The sequence below is a fragment of the Cuculus canorus genome, chromosome 2 (genome assembly GCF_017976375.1).
Source record: "Cuculus canorus isolate bCucCan1 chromosome 2, bCucCan1.pri, whole genome shotgun sequence".
In the NCBI taxonomy this organism is placed as follows: domain Eukaryota; kingdom Metazoa; phylum Chordata; class Aves; order Cuculiformes; family Cuculidae; genus Cuculus; species Cuculus canorus.
Window position 1 is genome coordinate 105,056,921 of NC_071402.1, and position 24,612 is coordinate 105,081,532.

At 41.8% G+C, this 24,612-nt stretch overlaps 2 protein-coding genes across 2 annotated transcripts in view; both read right to left on the reverse strand.

Moving 5' to 3' along the window:
• Positions 1-8,992, reverse strand: part of STK17A (serine/threonine kinase 17a) — a 30,552-nt gene extending 21,560 nt beyond the window's left edge. Inside the window, exon 1 of the mRNA XM_054057318.1 lies at positions 8,817-8,992. Coding sequence (XP_053913293.1) covers positions 8,817-8,971 — 155 coding nt within the window. The 5' untranslated portion in view covers positions 8,972-8,992. The remainder of the gene's footprint in view (positions 1-8,816) is intronic.
• Positions 8,993-20,911: 11,919 nt separating this feature from the next.
• Positions 20,912-24,612, reverse strand: part of HECW1 (HECT, C2 and WW domain containing E3 ubiquitin protein ligase 1) — a 261,686-nt gene continuing 257,985 nt past the window's right edge. Inside the window, 2 exon segments of the mRNA XM_054057319.1 lie at positions 20,912-21,255; positions 21,257-21,296. Of these exon segments, the coding sequence (XP_053913294.1) occupies positions 21,184-21,255; positions 21,257-21,296 (112 nt within the window). The 3' untranslated portion in view covers positions 20,912-21,183.

Below are 24,612 nucleotides of genomic sequence, written 5' to 3' on the forward strand. Positions count from 1 at the left end.
AGTGCGTAACCCACTTTAATGAGCGTCATTTCTGACAAAACACACAATCCATGAGTTACACCAAGCCAGCAGGCCAGCTAAAACCACGCTGCAGCACTTACATCAGACAACCTCCCCCACAGCATTTTGGACTGAAATGTCTGCTCTAAACTTCCTTGCAGTAGAGTCTCACGCCACCTGCCCCACTCCATTCCATTTGTATAACACGGATTTATAGACAGAAGAGATTTATTAATTAATATCTGTCACAATCACATAATCATTGAATCAAGAATCATAGAATAGTTTGGGGTGGAAGGGACCTTAAAGATCATACAGTTCCACTTCCCTCTCCCCCCCCCCCCCCGTCTCCCCCCGCCATGGGCAGGGACACCTCCCACCAGATCAGGCTGCCCGAGGCCCCACCCAACCTGGCCTTCAACACCTCCAGGGATGGGGCATTCCACAGCTTCCCTGGGCAACCTGTGCCAGTGCCTCACCACCCTCATCATGAAGAAGTTCCTCCTTACGTCTACTCTAAATCTGCCCCTCTCCAGTTTATACCCATTGCCTCGCAGTCCTATCACTACAAGCCTTTGTAAACAGTCCTTCCCCAGCTTCCTTGTAGCCCCTTCTGGTACTGGAAGGCTGCTATAAGGTCTCCTTGGAGCATTCTCTTCTCCAGGCTCAACAACCCCAACTCTCTCACCCAATGCAGTGATGAATTCTCATACTTCAAAGTATATAATTTTTTTCAGTTCTTCTCATACAGGTATTGTGTTCATTAAAACTAGCTTCTTTATTTATATGGGAAAAATTTCTTATAAATCTGCAAGAATAACTTTGAGATCTTTATTTTGGTTCTTAACTTATTGCAGGGTTGCTGGAACCAAACTGAGTCCTCATCTGGTTTGGAATGCAATTACATGGGGTTTACCTCTCCTGGTAGGAAGCTGAAGTTCATGGAATTAACTAATGCAGCTCCTGTCAAAGTCTCTACTCTCACAACTCCTAACCTATGGGCAGGCTTACATTTCCATGAAATATAAGTGCTAAACCAAGCTGTGGTTAGTTTGCTTTTAAAAGGCATTTGTTGCAAAATTACCCAGTCTAAATGAATTTAGGTCAAATACTTACCCACAAAGCGGGTACTCACTAGGCAATCTCACTAAAATAATCTGACTTCTAACCACTGATACAGCCACAGTTATTCCTCTAGGAATAATATTTTGCATAAGCACACATCATCTACAGCACAATAGGTATTAAGACTAGACGAGAGCCCAGATGGCTGAAAGCAGACAAACACTTGCAACATCCTTTCAATGTGTTGAATCAATTTTTTTTTGCGAAAGTTCTTAATTACCAATATATATATTAAGATGAATTTTGCTTTGCAAATACATGAAAATAATATCATAGGATTTTGTAGCATTAGGAAGCTGTGGTCAAAAGGTCACTCTAAAATGCGTTAATTGCCAGAGAGGTACCACAGAACACCACAGGAAGAAGAGACACCTGAAGCCTCCAATACAGCCTAACAACCTGCTAGGCGCCTGGTACACGTCTATCAAAAAATAGGTTGGAAGAAATAACGAATACGTACAGTAGAGACAGCTCATCGAGAAACACAAAAATGTGCTAATGACGTTTCCTGATGCCAAGAATATTTCAAGGACAGTGTTTCTTTCAGGCAGATTTCTAAAAGTTTGTGGCCTTAGCATTGCAGCTACAAGTATAAACATCCCTCCAGGAATCCCATCCTAACAAGGACTGAGAGCAGCCTTCCTTATATACCCAATGAAAAGGATCTTCAGTTATTCCAAATGCTGTCATCCATCTGTATGATTTGTGTACAATATAAAACATTTATCAGAAGTGCTAAAGTGCAGAAGTTTTCAGCACCAAACCCAAAAACAGCAGGGGAAAAAACCCTAGCAATTATGCTGATAAGAAAAAAAACTAAGAAAAAAAACCAACAGATTAAAAACAAACAGAGAGACTACCAGACAAGCCCTTTAAGAGCAAGTTATTTTAATACCTGGTAGATACTAAGCCTTTATACCCCATCCCTAGAGTTCAGCCTTCTCTGTTTTTGTTAACAGTATCTGAATGCTCAGCTTCCTCCGGAGGCACAGTCAAAAGCTTTTAATTCTAGCACCACTGAAGGACCTAGAGAAATTTAGAAAAGTTGAACTCTCCATAATACAGCTTTCAAGAAGCTGGGTGTTGTTTTGCATTACATACAAAATCTATCTAGAAGCAAGTTAATTAGCCTAATGAGTACCAATGTTGCCAATTCATGGCAGATTAGTCACTATGGAAATAAACTGCATTCACCAGGCAACAAGAAACAGCAAGAGCCACCGCTGTGTGTGGCCACACATGTCCTGTTCCAGCTGAGCTGGCCAGATGCCTGATCGGTGACGTAATTAAAAGGACAGGTTACATGGGAGTTCAGATCGGCCAATGAGTACTAATTCTTAGTTGTTTAAAACCAACAATCCTGCCCGGATTCTTTACAGTTATACCTATAATTACAGCCATTCTAACTACAGTGCATAGAAACCCATCTCTTCTGACACAATCACAGAAAAGACCAAACTCAACAAACCTCATGTTTATGGCTAATAGAACTAATGTCCGTGCAGCAACCTAGGCTCATGTCATGCCCAAGACAATTTTAGAGCCAAGATCCAAAGATACCATCTACTGTATGGTCAAGCCAAAAAATAGATCTGTGAAGAATTTATTTTTCATAGATAGAAAACAGCAGATAAGATGGATATAAACAAGCTTTTCCATGAAGTACACATTAGATACACCTCAATCTTTGCTTTTCTAAAACGCTGCTCTGAACTCCTTATATAAAAATTTTGTTACATAGTGAAAAATAGTATTAAGATGAGAGCTTTGCAAGTTTAGCTGTATTATGAAAAGCCGGCAGTGAGAACACTGCAATGAAGGAAGAACAATTCTGCAAGCAAACACTTAATGTGTATTTCCAAAGTTAAAAACTGACTACTAGTCATCTTTCCAAGCATTTTTGTTTGTGTTTGGAGGGCATGATAGGAAACTAGCAGTAGTTCTCAGTCCTCAACAAGAATTCTTTCAAGAATTATGATTTAAGATAAATCATATCTGATTACAAAGAAGCTCAATGTCATCTTTTCAGACTGGCAAAACAGAATTGGCATTGTTTCAGTCTGGCATACATTATGGCTTAAAGCAAAAGCCTCAAATCACAACCAAATGTCAAATCAGATAAGCAGGAACATTGATGTCACACACCAGGTAAATTTGGTTGCCACAGGCTCAGAAGAACTAACAACTAACCTTCCTTTAATAAGTATTTTTAAAGTGAACCTATAAATCCCTATCACTGTAACAAATGCAGGAATAACAGCATTCCTGTGAAGGTATTTAATTTTTATAAAGTTCAGAAAACTTTTGAGATCCACATATGTAATCTATTGAGTAACTTGCATCAAACATTTTTTTTTCTAAAGTGCAGTTTTTTTCACTACAATTTTTGATTTCCAAGCAGGCAAGGGTGTGGGGATTCATTTCTGATGTTCACAAATAGTTTACTCACATAAATTTATTCTGAAATGGTGAAGTCACAGAAACGACTTGAGTTGGAAAGGACCCAAGGATCAAGTCCAACTCCTATCCTGCATAGGACAGCCCAAAATTCATGCCATGTGTCTGAGTGCGCTGTCCAAACGTTTCTTGAATATTGTAAGGCTTGGCCGCCATCACTGCTTCCCTGAAGAGCCTGTTCTTGGTGCTCCACCACCCTCTGGGTGAAGAAACCTTTCCTAACATCCACCTAAAACCTCCCTGCCACTTCTTTCTGCCATTTCCTCAGGTCCTACCATTGGCCATCAGAGAGATCAGCATCTGCTCCTCCTCTTTCCCTTGTGAGGAAGCAGTAAAACTGCAATGAGGTCCCCCCCCCTCAGTCTCCTCTTCTCCAGGCTGAACAGATCAAGTGATTCCAGCTGCTCCTCATATAACTTCCTCTCTAGATCCTTCACCAAACTTGTGGCCTTCCTCTAGATGCTCTCCAGTAGCTTGAGATCCTTATTTTACTACTGTAGCGCCCAAAACTGCAGTGTGGAGTAGAGTAGGGACAATCGCTTCCCTCAACCAGCTAGTAATGCTTTGCTTGATGCACCCCAAGACACTGTTGGCTCATGTTCAACTTAACCATCAACCAGAACACCCAGACAACAACCTTTCCTCAGCGCTTCTCTCCAGCCTCTCACTCCCTAGTCTGCATGTGCATCCAGGGTTTGCCATGTCCCAGGTGCAAAACACAACACTTGTCCTTGTTAAACTTCATATGGAGTCAACTACTTGAAACTCTCCATTTTCACCTCTTTTCCATTTTCACTTTGTCCCACAACTGCTTCACCCTAGCTGTGCTACTGCAGAGAGCAGCTGAGGACAGAAGCACAATAACATACACATTCTTACCAATGCACAGATTAGTGCCAAACGTCATGTGCCATTAAGATGCATGTTACTGAAAGCAACCTGAGAAATAACAAGTTCATTCCAGAGTTTATGATGAAAAGAAAAAAAAAAAAAAAATCAAGATGTGGGTTATCTGCACATGAAACTACAGCCTGGACACTAGTTAGAAAGAAAGTGTATTTCCTTGTTCTATTCAGCCTCCTCAGAAGACCAGAACACTTTTATTCTTAACCTCTGGGTGAGGAATGACCTTGTCTGCTTAAAAAAACCAAAACAAACTAGGAATGAGGTGAATCATTGAATTGCTCTTGACATACATTTACATGTATGTACTGCATACATTTCACTTGTAGAAGATTGCTTATTTAGAGCAGTCATTCAAGGTGACTGTTATCTTCCAGGCAAAAGAAAGCAAGGCCAGTCATTTATGCTTTCCTCCAACCCAGCTCTGATATCAGGACGACTATTTTATATACAGAAATGACAATAGCTTGTTTTACATAAAATAACCCCTAGCAATACTGAGCTGAAGAATTGACTAACAGTCTAGTAACATTTTGCATACTCTTAGTTTGGAGTTCTTTGTTCAGGAAAAACAACAAAGCAACTAAATACAATGACACGAGACTTTAAAAAAAAGCTCTAAGTAATACTAAATATATTCTTTCCACGTCACAATACAATTATGGCTTAAAACACAGATGGTAAGAGGAAGAAGAGTTAAGCAACTGGTCTTGTCCTACTTCAAACTTACCTAACTCAAGCTAGCACAGACTGAAACACGTAGGGCCAAGAGAGTTGATTTTAAGTGGCACCCTTAAAACATTCATCAGAGGTAAGTTTGATTTGAAGCATCATGCAGATGAAGATTTGTATGAGAACATTCTATTTTGGGACAGTAAAACTAACACGGCTGCGAAGACTATACCCCAGAATTTTATTTATTAAAACACTTCAGCAAAACCCCCACATTTTCCATGTTATCTTAAGCAACTTAAAATAATTTCCTTTCTAGGGTAGCCATTATAAGTAAGTTTTAGGTACTGTTCCTAAATTATGTTGGTTTTCCTAGCAGCTGTATTTCCATAGATTTGCAAATGCCGGTATAGGCACTGAACAAGGCAACATCCTTTTGTAGAACATAAGCTTTGCATTCTCAAAGCAGTGTTTTCCCTGTGAGCAGAACTAATGAAGTCTAATTTCCTACAGCTTTGCGCCAAGTCACTTGGGTGCAGGTTCCTCGCAAGCTCATCTACAACTTCCAGCAATACTTCTCCAAGACTTTCACCTCTCACATGCCACCAGGGGCCAGCAGCCTTAGTGTCTCCCTTCCCCGCACTGCTAGAACTACACCACCTCAAATTTTCCCCCTTTCCCTCCCCTTCCCACCTCTTCTGCACATAGGTGACAAAGGAACAGAGGACAGAGGCCCCGAGTGCCATAGCAAGTTCAACACACACATGTTGACTGACTGGATCAGAGACTAAACAGCACACAAACCTGCTGAGTTCATGCAGCAGCCTTACGCTTGACAACGGTGCTAAATCTGCTTTCTTTCCCCCCCCCTACAGTCAGTTATAGACTCACATTTACAGGAATGTTATTATTCTCAAAACTTCTATCTAAAGTTCAGCTTTTAAACTATTTCCATAATTCTGGTAAGTGGGATGGATGAATCCCAAGCGTATAAACATTTTTCATTAGCCAATTCCATTACCAAATTAGAATTAAAATAGACTATGTTGTGTGTGCAAAGACTGCTTTTCCTCTGAGGCAAAAGCCCGTCATATCTGAGTGCTAATTTGTTCAAGTCCTTTGTAAAGATAAACTCCTCCCATAAGTAGAGACATACACACTTTACAGACAGATAGAAGTGAAACAGTTTCAGCTAAGCATACGTTATCAATAAAGTGACAGTTACAAGTGGCAGGCTTTCTATTTACCGCCTATGCTTTGTCACAACAAGATAGCAAAAGCTTGTTTTTAATGGAAGTACTTGAGCTGGTGTCCACTTTTTATTATCCCAATGTAGAAAAAAGAAATCATTCAAAATTGTTGAATAAAAATCGAAGCACATATATTTAAATGTGTATATTTCTATATTCCAAGAGAAAGACAGTGAAAACATTTGTGAAGTTGAGGAGAGAGAAAAGTAGTCTGAACCAAAATACATGCAACTGTTCCACAAAAACAAGAACAACACTTAGAACAGCCTTAACTAATTTTAACATAACTGCAGGTGCAAAATCACAACCTTCATGCAATATGTCATCCTTAAATGTCGTTCTAGTAAAAAAATGACTCCACACAAAGAGCCTTGCTGAGATCTACTGGTTTAAGCTGCAGTATAAGATTTGCTATACTACTTAATTCTTGTTCCTAGTGTAAAGCTAGTCATTCCAGTTGTATTTCTGTGTGCCAGGAGGAAGCTTCATCTAGTCCAGTTTCAGATCAGGTGAATATCACCCAGCTCTAAGAGAAGCTCTCACTCCATGGCAGATCTGCAAAACCTTTTCTAAAAAGTTATTTGATCTTCAAATAAAAAAAAAAAAAACAAACCCAAGCAGCAATGATACCAGGACATCCTGTGCTGCACTGCTCCTACGCCTTCTTGACTGCTGCTTAGAATTCAAGCTGGTTTTTAGCCTGCATTTAGACAGCTTTGATTTCCCAAGCCCTAGGACATTGTGGTCACAACCATGCTAAAAAAAAGCTTTCTCACTTCATGGGATGTTTCTCCCACCTGCTTCCCATGTGATGCTTTAGGCCACTATGTTTAAAACAGGAATTATTCCATTAGTACCTCATAGGTACTTAGTGAGCATTAAGTTGACACCTAGGCAAGCTAAAAAATTTGTCAGAGGTACTTAGAGCAGCTACATTTGCTTTGAAACTTCTGTTTATCTCCAAAGGGGCTGTTTTTGCTGCTGTATAAACTGAGCTATGGTAGCTAGCTTAACTTGCACACATACGTTGAGAGGTGTATCTTACTGCGTAGCCTGTGGTATTTCATCTAATCTTTTCTATCTGAATATTGTTAAGATAAAGCAACATGTGATTGTGAGTAAGAATGCTGTGAATTCGTAAGTGATTTCAGACAAAACCATTGGTTTAGTGGTGATGAAATTCCATATATATAGCTCCTGAGAAGCAAACTCTTTTAATGAGACTTTCTGCCTCCAGCCTTGTTTGCTATCAGCCAGGTGTTGAAATCACACATTGATTAAACCTTACATGTGGAGTTGGTTTTGAAAGTAACTCCTGGTTTTTTTAACTCTTCAGAGAGTTCACACCATTAGATTATTCTCAAGCAGAGGTGACCACAAGCTATTCTTCTCCAGACTCATTGTCCCACGTCACACCTTACAAAGACGAAGAGGAAAAACCCAGATGGGTTTTCATCTCCAACGGAACCTAGAGCAATGTTCTACTCCACACCAGCTCCCAGGGAAGAGGACAGAATAGACGCAGGCTTCCCAAGAGCTGCAGAGGACTTGGTTGCAAGGAGGAGGGACAGCCAGCCGCAGCCAGCAGTGGGGCACAGCTGCCTGCCACCACCCAGCCACAGTGACGGGCATGTCCTGGGAGCTGATCCGCAGCAGGGCGAGGCTGTAAGGGTTGCCAGAAGGGTGACGCTGGCACAGACAGGGTGGTGATGCCCAGCACTCCTTTGCCCTGCTCTTCTGTAGTTCTGCTCAAACGGGGCAGCCTGGAGACTGGGAGGAGGGGGACACACACATCGGGGACTGGGGTGGGACACCGGATGGGGACACCTGAGAAGGGACAGGGACACGGACACGCCTAGTGGCCGGCCTACTAGCAACTCAGTGCAGCAAGACGAGACGCGGAGCAAGGAGAAGGCACCGAGCAGGCGGATCACAGAGACACCTCATCCCTGCTGTCCCCGGAGCAGAGCGGGGACAGGACACCCGCATCCCCGCTGTCCCCAAGGCGGGGGTTCACAGGGACACCTCATCCCTGCTGTCTCCAAGGCAGGGGGGTCACAGGACACCCCATCCCCGCTGTCCCCAAGGCAGGTGGGTCACAGGGACACCCCAACCCCGCTGTCCCCAAGGCGGGGGTTCACAGGGACACCTCATCCCTGCTGTCTCCAAGGCAGGGGGGTCACAGGACACCCCATCCCCGCTGTCCCCAAGGTGGGGGGGTCACAGGGACACCTCATCCCCGCTGTCCCCAAGGCAGAGCAGAGGGAACACAGGGGACACCCCATCTCTGCTCTCCCCAGGGCAGGGAGGGACAGGGACACCCCATCCTCGCTGTCCCCATGGCGGGGGGTCACAGGGACACCCCATCCCCGCTGTCCCCCGGAGCAGCTCGGTGCCCGCCCCGCTCACCTGCCGAGCTCCCGGCCCGGGGCTGAGGCTGTACCGCTGCTGGAAGGGCTCGGTGCGGATGGGCGTGCGGATCTCGGCCAGGAAGCCCCCTCGCCGCCGGGACGAAGGCGGGCGGGCGTTCCCCGCCGGGCGGACGGCTTCTCCTCGGGGCTCATGCGCAGGGGCTGCTCCCCGAGTAAGGGAACGCGTCTCTCCTCGCCCGCCGGGTACCCCGCTCCTCTCGCACCTCCAAGCAGCCGCTGCTGTGGGGCGGGCGGGCCAGGGGGGGAGGGAGGGCGGGAGGCGGGGGGAGGGAGGGAGGCGGGGCGGGGACCGGCCGGTGGCGGAGCGGGGCAGAGCGCCCCCTGCGGGCAGCGCGGGGGCAGGGAGGGAGGGACCCTAAAGCCCATCCGCAATCCACCCACCGGATCAGGGGCTCAAAAGCCTCATCCAGCCCGGCCTTGGACACCTCCAGGAATGGGGCATCCACAGCTTCGCTGGGCAGCCTGTGCCAGTGCCTCACCACCGTCACAGGGTAGAATTTCTTAGAATCATAGAATCATTTGGTTGGAAGGGACCTTAAAGATCATCTGGTTCCAACCCCCCTGCCATGGACGGGGACATCCCACTAAAATCAGGCTGCCAGAAAGGCCCATCCAATCTGGCCTTGAACACCCTCCAGGGATTGGGCATCTACAGCTTCCCTGGGAAACCTGTTCCAATAGTCTCACCATTCTCATAGTGAAGAAAATTCTTCCTAAACTGTAGTCTTAATCTGCCCCTCTCCAGTTTATACCCATTCCCCTGGTCCTATCCCCACAAGCCTTTATGAATAGCCCCTCTCCAGCTTTCCTGTAGCCTCTCCAGGTACTGGAAGTTCACTATAAGATCTCCTCTGAGCCTTCTCTTCTCCAGACTGAACAAGCCCAACTCTCTCAGCCTGTCCCTTGTAGGGAAGGTGCTCCAGCCCTCTGATCATCTTTGTGCCCTTCTCTTGACCTGTTCCAACGGTTCCATATCTTTCTTATGTTGAGGATTCCAGAACTTGACACAATACTCCAGATGAGATCCCACAAGAGCAGAGTAGAAGGGGAGAATCCCCTCCCGCGCCCTGCTGGTCACACTGCTTTGGATGCACCCCAGGACACGGTTGGCTCTCTGGGCTGCGAGCACACATTGCCGGCTCATGTTGAGCTTCTCATCCACCAGCAGTAATAAAGTATGTCAATCTATTTAAATACTAATAAAGCAGAGATGATTGTCGGAGCTTGTTGGCTGGTGGGGCACTGCCAGTTGGGCTGCTCTTCTGTCCCGGAGGGCTCCCTTTGTGGGAGCTCAGGTGCACCCTGAGTGAGTGGCAGGGCAGAAGGGCGAACCTGCAAGAGCTGGTTCCGAAGGGAGTGAATGCCCATGTGGGAAACAGGGCTTGGGCCCACCATGGGGACATCAGGATGCAACTCGAAAGGATAGCAAGGACAAAAGGGGCAGTGGCAGCTCTGAGGGAGACACCTGAGCCCACCTCATGAAACCCTGGCCTCTGTAGTGCCTAAGGCACAAGTTCCAATCCAGCCTTTCCCACAGCTGGGGCATGCTGGCCTCCTCTCCTGTGCATGCCCAAACTCCACATGGTTCTGTGAGGGGTGTAGGAACAGCCTCCCAGACATCCAGTTGTCCAGGCTGGTAGAAATGGTCTCATGGATCATGAAGTCATAGAATCATAGAATGGTTTGAGTTGGAAGGGACATTTACAAGTCATCTAGTCCAACCTTCGTGCAGGAGCAGGGACATCTTCAGCTAGATCGGGTTGAAATTGCTGGACTCATCTCACTTCTCAAGCCCTTCGCTGTCCAGCTTTCTGTACACGTTTAAGAGACCCGTTCTGTGTGTCAGTCATTTATCGAGGCAGTGCTGTCACATTTGTCTCCGTTAAGGGCACAGATCTGTCTGCTATTGCCAACTAATAGCCAGAGCACAGGGGACAAGAGTATAACGAGGAAACACACAGGAAAGGATTCAAACCCCTGCCACTGATCAGGGATGGGAGAACAATTACTGACGAAGCATTTTTCTGGAATTCCTTTGCTCACTCAACACCATATCTGATTTGCTGAAATAAATGGCTCAGGAATAAACTCTCAAACCAGTACATAGAGTATGGAGAGTTCCAGACTTACAGTATCGGTGTGCTTTCCACTCAGCACTCTGTTTATACTGCAGCAGGGCCAGGCTGTTACTGCTGAACACATAAAAACTGGATTAAACAAGGGTTAGAGAAATGGTTACATCCAAAAGTATGTATCAGAGTAATCTACTATGGAGAAAAGGTTGTTGCCTGGAAAATAGATCGTATCTTAAAAGCGTGTTAATCCTAAATTAAGGTTTCAGATACTTAACCCTTATGACAGTTTCCACTACTTTACTTATTTCCATAATCACATTTTCCTGAGAGGAGGACGAAGAAAGACCTGCAAAAAATATATGGAAAGGAGTGCAAATTACTGATTCTGGAATATGACAGACTTCGGGATATTTAAGGATCCCTGGCCATATTTTCAAATAAATTATAAGTTTTAGATTCTTAAATGCCTTTAAAAATCTAGCAATTGGTTCTCTATAAAACAAAACATGGGCTTACACTTTTTTTCCCCATGTATAGTTACTTTATTCAGATAAATTTAAGGTAGACGTTTTTATCTAACTTATGAAGGCTTTTGAATATATCACTTCTTACTATCTGAGCGGGCCTTTTACCCCATATCATGTGTAAAGTTTATCTATTTTCTTCCATAGAGTAGAAAAAAACACCAAAGACATCAGATATTCAGTATCTTATTGTAACAGGAAGATGGATTTATTGCATTCTTAAAAAGAATTATCCATAGAATAGGAAGACAATGAAAAAAAATACTCTTCTTTACTGTCTTGAAAACTGTATGAAATAAAATCTTTTCCCACTTTACTATGCACCAGCTGTAGCACAGACTATGATTTGCTCTGTTGTACCAGAATATTATGGAGCTGATATATCCTGTATTAATTTAAATTTTCCCTGTAGAAAGAATAAACATGATTTTTATGAATCCCCTGTGTATTAAACCAGCAGTGATCTTAAACACTGCAGCATAAGCTCCATATGTGCTATCCACAACGGGGAGAAACATATGTGGATATAACCAATGCTTGGTTTATTTAGAGATAAGCTAACGGACATAGCTAAGCCAGTTACTCTCTGAAAAAATATATATGTGTTACCTACTGAAAAATATATATGATTTTTCTCTGCTCTTTGAATATTTGGCTTCAATCACTGAAATATTATTAGCGTTCTATGCCCAATTGCACTCAGACGGCATGACAAACATTGATTTCTGCTTGTACAAATAATATTAGCTGTTCCATATTTCAGTATATATTTTTTGTTTTATGCCAGTAGCATCCACAGAATTCATTCTCATGAGCTGTGTTTGGCCTGCTAGTTAAGAAGCAGGAGGTGAGGAGGAAGACACTACCACAGGTAGTCTGTTTAAAAGAATGTCCTTTTCATTTATGTCTGCCTGCATCAGAGTGAACGAGCTATTTCAGTTCTGCCCTGAGATGTGGATCAAACGTTGCCTAGGGACCTAAGCTTTGCTCAGTTATATCAGCCTGACTCTAGCTTGAACTGCACAGGACGTTCCTCTTCCCAATACGAATGTATTCAGGCAACTTGTACATGGTGGAAGACTTGCCCTAAACCAATCATCATCATCATGGTCCATTTACAACAGAAATAGGATATCTAACCATCTATAGTTCAGCACAACAACTTAGGACTGGTTTTCAGGTGCTAAATTCATCCTTTCAACCTCCATAACGATACAAAAAATGTGATCTTCTCCGGACAAAATTTCTGCAAGCTGTTTTAGATCAATACAAAGCTATCTTTTTCACATTGGTCAGCTACTTCTTTCTTGATGTGATTGTATTATATATAATGCAGCAGGAAGAGTACACATTCCTCACCTAAGGTGCTTTCACTCCTGTATTCCTCAGATGCTTCTTGACATCCCAAAAGGCACTTACACAAGAGCTCCAAGTACCAAGCACCGTTTCTTACCAGCAACATGAAATAAATCTTCACTCCTCCAATTTTGGGAAGCCAGCTCCACTAAGTGGCAGCACTAGGCATCATTAGTGCCAGTTCTGTTGAATTATTTTTATATTTGCAAGAGATTTAATATAAACTGCTGCTCATGTGACAATAACGTGTATGTCTCTTTTCTTGCTCACAGTGTTGATGTCATTTCCAGGACAGATGAATAAACCTGTGCTTGGAGAACCTAAGAGTAACTTTTCCACATGCTTTCACAATTTTCTATTTTGCACAAATTTCCATTTGAATATGAGTTTTACATACATTATAATGTCAGTAATTTATGAGTTGGAAAATGCATCATATGGGTCCCCCTATTTTCTTTTGGGTGGCCCTTAGATCACTTTTTCAGCTTCTATGCAGTGCCAAAGTGCTCCCAAAGACTGATTCACCTTTCACAAACTGGGTAAACTACATTGTACAAAATCCAGGCTACTTCATTACTTATTTTATGTCTGTCTAAAGCATAAAGATAACCTCTTTCTGTTTGTACATTAGGAGGACTGAACTATATCATTGCAGCACAATTATGATGTTCAAAAGCCGTGTTGTGTGCTTTACACACCATAGTACTAGGGGCCAAACTCTAAGGTCCCAGTTCTATTAATTAATACACTGCTGTTAACTTACATGCCCAAAGCAGAGAAGTTATATTCAATTGCCACCAAACCAATGCTGTCCAGTAACATATCCTCACTCATTGTAACCCTATATAGTATCTACAGTACTGATTTCATTCATTCTTAAAAGGTCACTGATCGCATTTAATACTAAAACATACCTAAGAGATACTGAAGTCAAAATCACAGCTTGTATGAAGTTCCTGAGCAGATTCCAGTGCTGCCCCGGCTGCATTCCTGAAAAAGCTGTTATCTAAATACATTGACTCCATGTGGCGTGCTGTTACGTACCTACACTGCCTTCCCTACAGACTGAAGCATTTTAAGTGCTGAAAAAACAAAAAAAAGAGGAGCATGTGCAATTTATTTCTGTATGCTATTTTGATTCTGGAAAACCAGCATTAGGAAAATCACACCCATCAATAGTTTCTACAGCTGCTGTCTGTGGTTCCTTTTGAAACTGTCTGAATAGATTTTCAGTGTCACACCCGCAGGGTATTTATAGCATTTTTTCTTAGATTAATTTTGTAACCCAACTCAGTCTTTTATTTTCATACTGAAAAATTTAAAAAGGCGATGGTATGTCCCCTGAAGTTTATTACTTGAATGCAGAAGGAAAGGCAAGTGACTTGAGTGTTATTATTGTGTATCGTTGACACAGAAAAACTTTCCCAATGCAGTAATATGATAGGACTTAATTATATGAAATCCTACATGCCAGGGAAAGAACACTCATCAGTTGCAGTGTTTTTTGTTCTCCAGTGACTTCTGTTATAGTCAGCCTCAAAGAGCTGTAACATAGCACTTTGGGGATGAGCTTCATTTACACTAAGAGTTAAAACAATACAAATGTGCTTTAGACCAAAGCCTGACAAAAATGAGAATCAGGGCTTGTGTTTCAGACAGAATAGTGTATCAGTTTTTTTTCTTCAAAATATAAAATCTAAGAGGGGTAAGAACTAAGCAAACAAAGCCACACACTCTTCATTTCTATATACCCATGAAAGGTATTTTCAGGCAAAATTGATTTTGGAAGTTACCAGAATTAAATTAAAAGTTAATAAAAAGAGTGTGGCTTTGTGGCTCAAGGAGGGTTTATGATTAGAGGGAAACAAAGTGGGGCCTTCGTGGCTTAGTTCTCCATTTTTCTCTAGAAATGACAGCTATTGTCCATCATGGCCTCTTATACGAGAATGAACATCAGGCGCACACTGGATTTATTGTCCATTGTAGCAAAAAACTATGACTTTGCTACTACAGGTGCGAAGGGATTATTATTGATTTGCAAATACCCCTGTAGGATTATGGAGTTTTGCTAGCATGCCAAGAAAGACATCTGATGTACGTATGGCGGCTTCAGGCGGACTGCCGCTAGATTTTAACAGAAATTCAGTAATAAATACAACAGAACGAGTTCTGGTAGAAGGCGTATTTCCAGTCAGATAAATGGATCACTGCTGCAGAAACAGACACCCCTGATGGACCCTAATGATCAGCAGCTCATCTGGCTTTCTAGAAAACTTGATTTTTGCTTCTTTTGTATGTGAAAAAAATCAGAGTAATGTAGCTTAGTGTCACAAATACCTTCTCCCCCCATTTCTTCCATATACACATGCACAATCACACAAAACAAGTTTTGAATAAAGGCTGCGCCGTGAGACCCAGATTTCTTGAGCATGTGCTGGGTGGTGCTACATCTGCCACCACCAACTTTCCCTGCTACAGGAAAGCCAGCACCGGCCCTCAGGCTTGTGGACCTGTGGTCCTCCACACGATGAAATGCACTGCCCTACTGCAGGTCTCTGAAGAGTTATCACAGCCTCAGTTTCACATTTGCTACTGATTTGTCCTTTGCAACATACTCTTACCATTTCTGTTGGAACTGTCTTCCATAGATTTCTATTTCTCCTTAGAAGAACTGCTCCTCATATTTAAGCTTTCCCATCCTTCATATTGTCCTACAATCCCTCATGTTTATGTAATAAAACAGGTATGGTCAGCAAGGTGTCTGCTGACTGCGTATCTGAGGCGTGTCAATTTATCCTGGAATGTGCTAATGAAACATGCCTGAGATATTACAGCGACGACCAGCAGAGAAATGGGTGTGACATACTGAGAATGCCAGAGCATCTTGCTATGTATTTGCTGTCAACACTTAATGCAGACCCAGCATACGCTATTAAGAAATCATCTTTGCACTTGCATTTCGTGCCCACAATGCAGTAATTATACCCAGAAGTGAGGCACGTGTAAGTAGTATATACATCTCTTTTGTCCTGTTTGTCCAGACATTTTCTACAGTTAGGCATAAGCTCATACACTTTCAAGGCAGGGCAGTCTAGGAGAGTGTGGGGGCTTTAGTTATGGACACTTCTTTGGACAACCTCAAGTTTTAGATGTGTACCCTAAGAAACTGAACAAAAGCAGTGGAAGGGCCTGAATGCAATGTTCAGAAAGGAGAAGATCCTGGAGGAGCAATTCCTCAAATCAGTGGACTTTCACTAGTGCCAGTGTCCACTTGCTCTTGTAAAATACATCCTCTAGGAAAAGACATTATTTGTAATAGACAGTCCACACAATGCCATAACAAAGTGATTTTATTGACATTCCTCTATAGTGATATGGTTGAATAGAAAGCACAGCCTGAGTATCATGTGACATTTTTCTGTCAATATAAGCAAAACCAGTCCAATAATGAGGACCTTTCCTGCCATTGACTTTATGTAGTCTTTAACAAAAACCGTAACAGACATTTCTGTTAGATAAATTGGAAGCTGCAGGGAATTTGGCTAATGGTACAATATTTACTATACCTAGTATCTACTACCTACAGGCATCTGTTTTTCTACTAGAACAAAGGAACTACATGACTCACTAGAGAGAAAGTAACAATCCAATCTTTTGGACCTTGTGATAACTGGAAAACCTATCCCAGATTCAGTATATTGTAGTCATTTTTTTCTTTTAATAACGAACACTGAGGTACAGTAGTAATATTAAAAAAGCACCGCATTTGCTGTAGAAAGTTCTCTTGGTCTGCATTTGACTGAAAGTGTTTAATCTTGACTGGGAAGCCCTATTAATATTATTATGGAGACAGGGCAGGTAATTATTATTTCAACAGAAATTAAACAAATGTCCAGTCAAATTTGTCCTGGAATCCCATAGAGTGGCACAGGATTAATAGCAAAGGATTAGTTTAACTCACCCTCTGTGCGTGTACATTTTAGCTTCTTTCTTACTTCATTTCATGTCTAAATTCAGTCTCCTACTGTTTTCAGCTAGAGGTATCTCAACTATCTGTTACAGTGAAACTAGAACAACAAAACACAACCCGATCAAACACTTGCCCCACCCTCCCCACCATACAGGCTGTCTAAGAGTCAACCCCCCTTAGCTACAGTGCACTGAAAAGTTTATGGGCACTTGAGCAAACTGGGTGAAAAAAAGTCCACTGTGTCAGACCTGTACAAAACTCATGATCTCTCCATTAGATTTGCATGTAGTTTGGATAACTCCCTTCTTGCCTTGTGATAGCCACGAAGTCTCCCTAGAACATAAAGTCAAGTGCTGAATATGCACAGTCACATAATTGAACCTGAACACTCATGTAATGTACTGCAGACTGAAGTGGCAGCATTTGTAAGGTTTAGACTCGACGCAATAACAGTAAAGTACGATTGTTGTACTGGATCAAATCCTGCATAGCTTATGTTGTTGAACAGTTGGTGAGACTACTTCAAGGTGGAAGACCTACTGATATTTAAAATACCTATTTCATTCTCATACCTTCAGCTGAATGCTAGTATAGGCAACAGGATTTCATAAGGAGAAATATCCCTTTCCTCCCCTCTGCCGTTAATACCCTTACAACAGTTACTTCGAGAAAGATACGGACCCTCTGAAACCAAACGTAAAATTATCAATAGTCATTGTTCCTATTGAAACTCAAGTCACAAAAGCTGTTAGATTGCCTATTCCATTTTCACTTGCATTGTAAAACCTAATCGCTGTTGATGTCATATCTTAATCTAGCCACCACCATGTTTTAAAGGGAACTTAGTGAAGGAGCTGAGCAGATTACTTCACTGCAAATCTGCCCTATGGAATACCTTCCAGTTTTTTTTTTTCCTGTGGGAAATAACGAAACCAGAGATTTTGTAATTAACAGTGTTTTAGAAATGAAAATGCAGACCTGGGGAGAGCACAGATGATTATATGAGTAACAACATTTGAACTGAAAGGTCAACAAGGTAAGGGTATATGCCTGTGTATGCATCACTACAACAACAAAGTCAATTAATTGCATAATGGCAGGTTAAACAACAGGGCAAGGTAGATGGGTTCTTCCTTCTTTCCTGTTCGCATCAATTCATTGTCTCACTTACTCTAACATTATCACACTACTTAGATGCATGGCTTCCCCCTTCGCTCCAGACTGGGACCAGATACAGTCCATGATATTATGCAATGAATGGAGAAATTAATTGTGAAGCGTCAATACAGTTATCCTAGAGATGATGTCAGTGTTTGAAAACCTATTGGGGCAGGGCATTTGATAAGAAAGAGGATAGGATGGAATGACAGAATGTAAGAAACGCAGAGTACGGCATTTTCTTCTTTTTGTTTTATGAAAATAGTCAACTGTTTTCTTTTATTCCTGGCTTTAGATCCAAAAGAACTTGCAAGCAAATCTGCACAGCCTTGTTACTTTGATGTCATCACAGTCCACCTGTGAAAGCAACCTTTTAAAAATACTAAGCTGTGCACTTGAAAGTCAGCTTGGACCAAGGATTTTGATGGGTAGTAGCTGGCTATGCTGTCTGTTTCCCAGAGCAGGAACACACAAGCTGCTTGAGATGGCGTCTGCCAGACCTGAGATGCATTAACACCTAACCTAGCTTAGGCGTGGGGCAAGTGCCAAAACAGTTGTGAAGAAGAATTTCAGGAGAAAGCCTTCCCTGTTTCAGTCGTGTTGTTTGATGCTGTCTCTGAAATACAAACAACTTTTATTATGCTTACAAAAAAAATAGTTTCACCTTTGTTAATAAAATATAGTTTTTTAAGTGCTTAAAAAAATTGATCTATACAGTATTGTAAAGATTGGAGATCTTTTTTTTTTTTTTTTTTTTTTTACTTTTTTACTGTCTTCACCAGACAGCTCTTGATGCAACATTTTCTTGGCCAAACATGGCCCAACCGTTGGATACTTCTGTTCTTTACTTCCATTGTTAGGAGACATCCAACATTTGACATAGTGGAGGCAACTTTGTAACATCACCAGGAATAAAAACAGGAAGCATACAGGAATCACCGGATTTTGGGGCCCAGCAGTGAAGAGGCAGAAATTACACACATTGGAAGTTTTTGTTATTTAGTCTCTCCTGGTGTGGAACTTGCTCTGACAGTTCACGTGCCCTCTCAGGAAAAAAGTTAGATTTCCGTCTCTACTGTGACAGTGGGGCTGGTCATGTGGAACAGATGCTGAGAGCTCAACTGTGGAAATAAGGATAATTTTCGGTGTCTGGTACGATGAAGCTGGCCTGTAGCTGCCACAATGCACTGTAACATGAGTATGGCGATAAGATAATCATATGTACTATAAAATAGATTCTCAGTAAAAGACATACAGTAAATTAGTATAAAAGTGGCTGAAATGTCACAGAATTGAATGAATGGGGCAATTTAAATATCCCAAGTATTTATATATCATTAAGAAAAGCTACTATTTCTGCTTAGAAACACGTTTGGGGGCCATCACTTTTCAAATACTATTGACCTAAGAATTAAAGCAGGAAAATGATCTAAAACCTCTCAGCATGCAGTTTTTCAAGTGTGATGAGTTTCTGCATAGCCACCATAAACTAAGCAGGAAAGCAGAGTCCAATTCTTTTCTCTGGAGAGAAAACTTATGAGAATTAGATTGTCAGACATTGAAGTGATCTCCTGATTTTACAGTTTCTGAAGCATAGCTAACACAAAACTACCAGTAGACAAGCCCCAAGGGGGTGTGGTATTTCATGTGAGCTGCCAAGACACTATGATGTTACCTTCTCACTTACCTTCACTCACACCTTCACAAGTCTCTCACTTATATTTCATGCATACTTTAACATATTTAGTGTCAGCAGTATAGATACTTTCCATTTCCTTTCCCAGTTAAGACAAACACTTCATCAGAGATTAGTCTTGGAAAACAAGGGCAGCAAAGATTAATAAATAGGAAACAATCAGAGCAGTGTGGTTGATTGTAACAGCCTCAGCAAAATGCATCTGAAGACAGCCCTACTGCTGTTTTCCTTTCATTGCCGGACTTGGAATCAGAATGTGAAGTACAACCAAATGGAAGAGGGTTACATCTGCAGTAGCAAGAGCCAGATCTTTATTGGTACCTAACACGACTGGAGGGCCTTTGGCTTACTCCAAGAGGAATCACAAGAAATTCTTAACAAAAAGAGAGTTCCAGTTCCCTTCATCCTTGGCAAGCACCTCATTCACTGCAGCTTCTCATTTTCTAGACCCCAGACTAAAACCTTCTGTCTACAACTGCTCTTGAAGGCTATGGAGATTTGCACTGAACAAGAAAGAAAAAACAACAGAACGGAAAACTGCCCAGCAACCATAGATTCACCTAGCCTGACAGAAAATAAATGGCTTCTGACACAGGTAATGGGATTGTCTAGACTGTTCATTTGGAAAGGAGCATTTTAAACATCAGAAAACAAAGATCTGGTAAGCGAAGGGTACTCGTAGGAGGAGAACATTCTTCTTATTTCCCCTTTTCCTTGTCATATACAATACTAGGTAAGGGAAGCTTTGTCCTTTATGCTACATAAGACGTCCTTCTTGAGTATGCACAACCTTGTGCTTCTTGTGTGGTAAACATTACAATGGAGATGCCCCTCTGATATCTCTGAAGTGCAAGATCGCATCAAGTACTGGCAAGTAACAATCATAAAAATCGCTGTTATGCCTTTGCATTGGATTACAGGTTTGGGTTTTTTTTTGAGTTTTAGAAGATCGTATCTGCACCATGTATCTGGACCAGTTTCCAGCTGATGCAACTGATGTGGACCGTGAGTTCGTATATAAATTTCAGTTTTGCTCATAGATGTCTCTCAGATGGACAACACATACAGTGAAAACAAGGATGGATGAAGATATATTTGACCAGCTCCTAGTACTGGATTCAATGGCCAAGAAGTAAAATGGGCTGCAAAGTGATTTAGAAGATGTGGGCAATAAAAAGCTTGGAATGCTGATGAGTTTTTTTTTTTTATTTTTTAATCAAGGTAGGTGGAAGTAAAACATTTATTAACATTTGGTCAAGTGTAGTGTAACTTGCATTTGTATTTCATTGTTAATTAATGGAGGTATGTAGAGATATACAGAAACCTTGAGACAGTTTTTCTATTGCATACAGACTAGCAGTCCATTCGGAAACAGAGGATGAAAGCATGAAGGTTAGATCTTAGAGGGAGGCAGTTCTTCATGCACAGCTTTTGTCAATCTTGATTTTTTGTTTGTTTTGTTTTGTTTTCAAAAATAAAAACATGGGAAACCAAGATCAAAATGATGGGTGGACAGGAAAGGTGACATCATCAGTCAGAAAAACACCAGAAGTGCCTGAACCCCCTCATTCAAGTCCAAAGGTGCTAGTTTCTTCAACAGCTGTCAGCAGCTTTTCATACAGCATAGAATATGAGGGGGTAAGGTGGAAGATCCAAACGGTTGAAACATGTGTGCGCCCTGCAAAAGGAAAACATGCTACATGTTAAGTTTAATCTAAATAACTTCAGAAAAGAAGAACTGAGAAAAACAAGTTTCCAGTTGACATTCAGACTCAAGACATTCAGATTCACTCAAGAGATAAAAAAAAAAATTGTTAAAGTAAAAATTCTCAAATTCTGCCAAAATCTGAGGTACTGAAATGTATATCCACATACACATGAATGTTTCAGATAGAAGGCACAAGCTAATTATCAACGTAACATCATTCTCTGCTGTGCCTGCATTAGTTGTTGCAGGGATCTTGCAGGGATCTTCATGGAGAAGAACACTGGAAGTGACTGAGGAGCTGGGATCTAGACCTTAATGGAAGAGGAGACTCTGGAACTATAACTTTGGTTGCTTTGAGTTTTTCTGAAAAAAACACCAACATGAGCAGCCAGTAAGTTTTGCACCAGTGGGCAAGCATAATGTGATGAACTACACTGACAGAATGGGCTCGGTGCGTGTTTATAGCGAGACAGCGCTGACTGGTGAAAGACCATTCAGGGATTTGATAACTAAAAAAAGGGAAGTTGCGTGAAAATGTTCCTGCAAGTCAGCTGTTGGCCACCTGCTGCAGGTCTGGCCTTTAAATGCTATTTATTTGTAACAGCCAAGGCAAAAGCAAAATACTTCACGCAGAGCCAGCTGCCAACTTGATGTCCCTCTATTCCCCCAGTTCTAGCACTAAATTTACCCCCAGTTGGCAGCACCTTCCAAAGAAGCCCTGGGATGGGTTCCACACAAGCCTCCATCTTGCGCAGCTTTTCTGTAGCAGCAATTAGGACACATATGTAAACTGCACTTCACTGTGTGGAGGTGCCATACAACGTGGAGCAAAGAAACAGTCTTGCACCCAACAGTTCATGCATTTCAACTGACTGAAAAAATGTAGAGCTCATTCAACAAACAGAGGGGACACATTGCATTAGAATTCTTTTTTTTTCAGCCACCTTGGAGTTTTACATGACACTAGAAACAGTTGTTTCCTCTTGCTCCCTACAATAAATGTGAATTGACAAAACCCTACAGAAGGATATGTAGCCTCAATGGCTAACAAAGTCTAAGCTCCCGGCCCCAAGTATTTTAGAAGCCATGAAATCGTTTCACTTTTAGTTCTATCTCATTCTTTAATTCAATGTTATTTTTTCAAGCAGAAGAGCTATCTTGGAGAAACTATTTGAAACCATGCTAGTCATCTCTTAGGCCACCCGCAAAGTGAGAAAAACACGATAGTGGTAGATGGGCTGGCCTGGGACTTGCAGATTCAGAGGGAGAGTTTTATCAAGTACCAGTGCTGAATCATTAAAAGCAGTGAGGGAACTGAAATAGCCAGAGGCACCTAATCTTCACTGCATCACACAATTTCAATTAGGAGAACTTTTACCATCCTTTTTTCCCTTCTGAATGAAGAGTTGTTAGCTGGTCACTCTCAGAGAGAATGTACAATAAGCATGGAATTTGCGGAAATGAGCTGGGAACACATGTGAGTTAGGGAAATAGGAACATTAATAAAGCCATTATTTAATACATCTCCTGAAATTAAACATGGCAGCTCACGTGTATAATCCATGAGTAGCCCTGCACTGTTTATTGTTATCTCGGCAATCTTTGGCAACATACATTGTTTCTACAATCCATTGCCAATACATATCAACCACTGGGAGTTAATTAACTGAAAGATTCTTGCCATTCACAGGCAAGAAAGAACCATTCAGAGACATCTGGTCTGGAGGAGCTCAGCTGCCTGGTTCCAGAACTGGAAGCAGCATTGTCATAGTAGCTCAGGTGTTGATTCTGTTAATATGGCGTTGCTGAAATTAACATAATATCTCTATATGGTACTTAACAGTGGCACATTTAACTGTATGAAACCGTAGCTTCTCAGATATCGCTGTTATTCATCCTAGTGTGTGGTGCAGACATATCCACAGCCACTGACACCAGTGTTTACTTTCTTACAGACATTCATCTTGACTGATCATCATCCATCTCATTTTATACTGGTTATGAGACGTCCTTGCAATGCTGTTGACTTTTAGTCATCCAGAAGAAAGATCCATTCCTTTTCCTATCATGAGCTTTACAGAAGTGGACTCTTCTGTAGAAGGTCTCAAAGAATTTATTGTAGGGAGAAATTATCACAAAGAAAGGAAGAAAAAGTTAACATGTCAAGAAACACCAAAGTATTTTATCAAGCAACACTCTTGTGTTTTCCAGTTCAACAACTTTATAGAAAAAAATCCCACCAAATCCCAAAATGCCAAAAAAATGCCACCAAATCAAAAATGAAAACAAATTTTCAGGAGTCCTGTGCTGGTTAGGTTTATGCTTCTACCTTCTTAAGATGCAAAACATAATATATTGCTAAGAGCAAAACCAGAGTTCAAATTCCAGTCTGTGAAACTTATGTGATCTATTGCAACTTCGATGATGTCAGGGAAGCCCACTAAGATAATTATGTGCAAAATTGTCTGATATACATTCAGCAATAGGCTTAATTCATTCTTTGCTGCTAAAGTCAGACACATTGTCTGCCTGTGTAAGTGAACAACATATTCTGTCTCACCTGAAAGAAAAGAAAGGGTTGATTTGGACTCCTTCTCATTCAGTGTTCCCTCTCTCCTCAGTATTTCTGAGCATATTGCCTTTGCTTCTTGCAACTGAGAGCCAAAACTTTTATTTTCCTAACCAGATTAAAACCAAATTGCTCAGCCTCTGGTCTGTTATACCATATCGCTATGTGATACTGCAGTACCTAGGGCAACTAAGAGGCAAGGATATTTTTCATAACATCCAGTGTTGCCTAACTTTGTGCCATGTCCCCCAAAGGGGTAAGTTCCTCCCAAATAGTGTTGACCTTCTACTACTGATCCCAGTGAGAGTGACTACAGCAAGCATAATCCAGGGGGCACTTGCTGTTTTGTAGTACTGGGCTTGCTGCACACATTGGGATGAAAACATTACATCAGCAGCGCGAAAAAACAGTCACTGCAATGAGAAAAGTCTTTCTTCCCTTGATTAAATCTCCTACCACATAAGCCTGCTGACATTTGAGAGGGTGTTCAGGGAGTGAGAGGTCTGGAATAAGAATTACATTGGTAAGAGTTTTTATGGAAAGGATTCTGGCTTCTCGAGAAGAAAATGCAAGATCAACTTGCGTAAACCAACTCTGACCCTCATGTGCCCCAACTCTTCAGTAAGTAAAGCAGTAAGTGGACCACTTAAAATTTCATTTTTCCTGGCAGTGTGTCTGTATTGCTCAGAGTAGTTTTGGTGGGTCTGACTCTTTGAT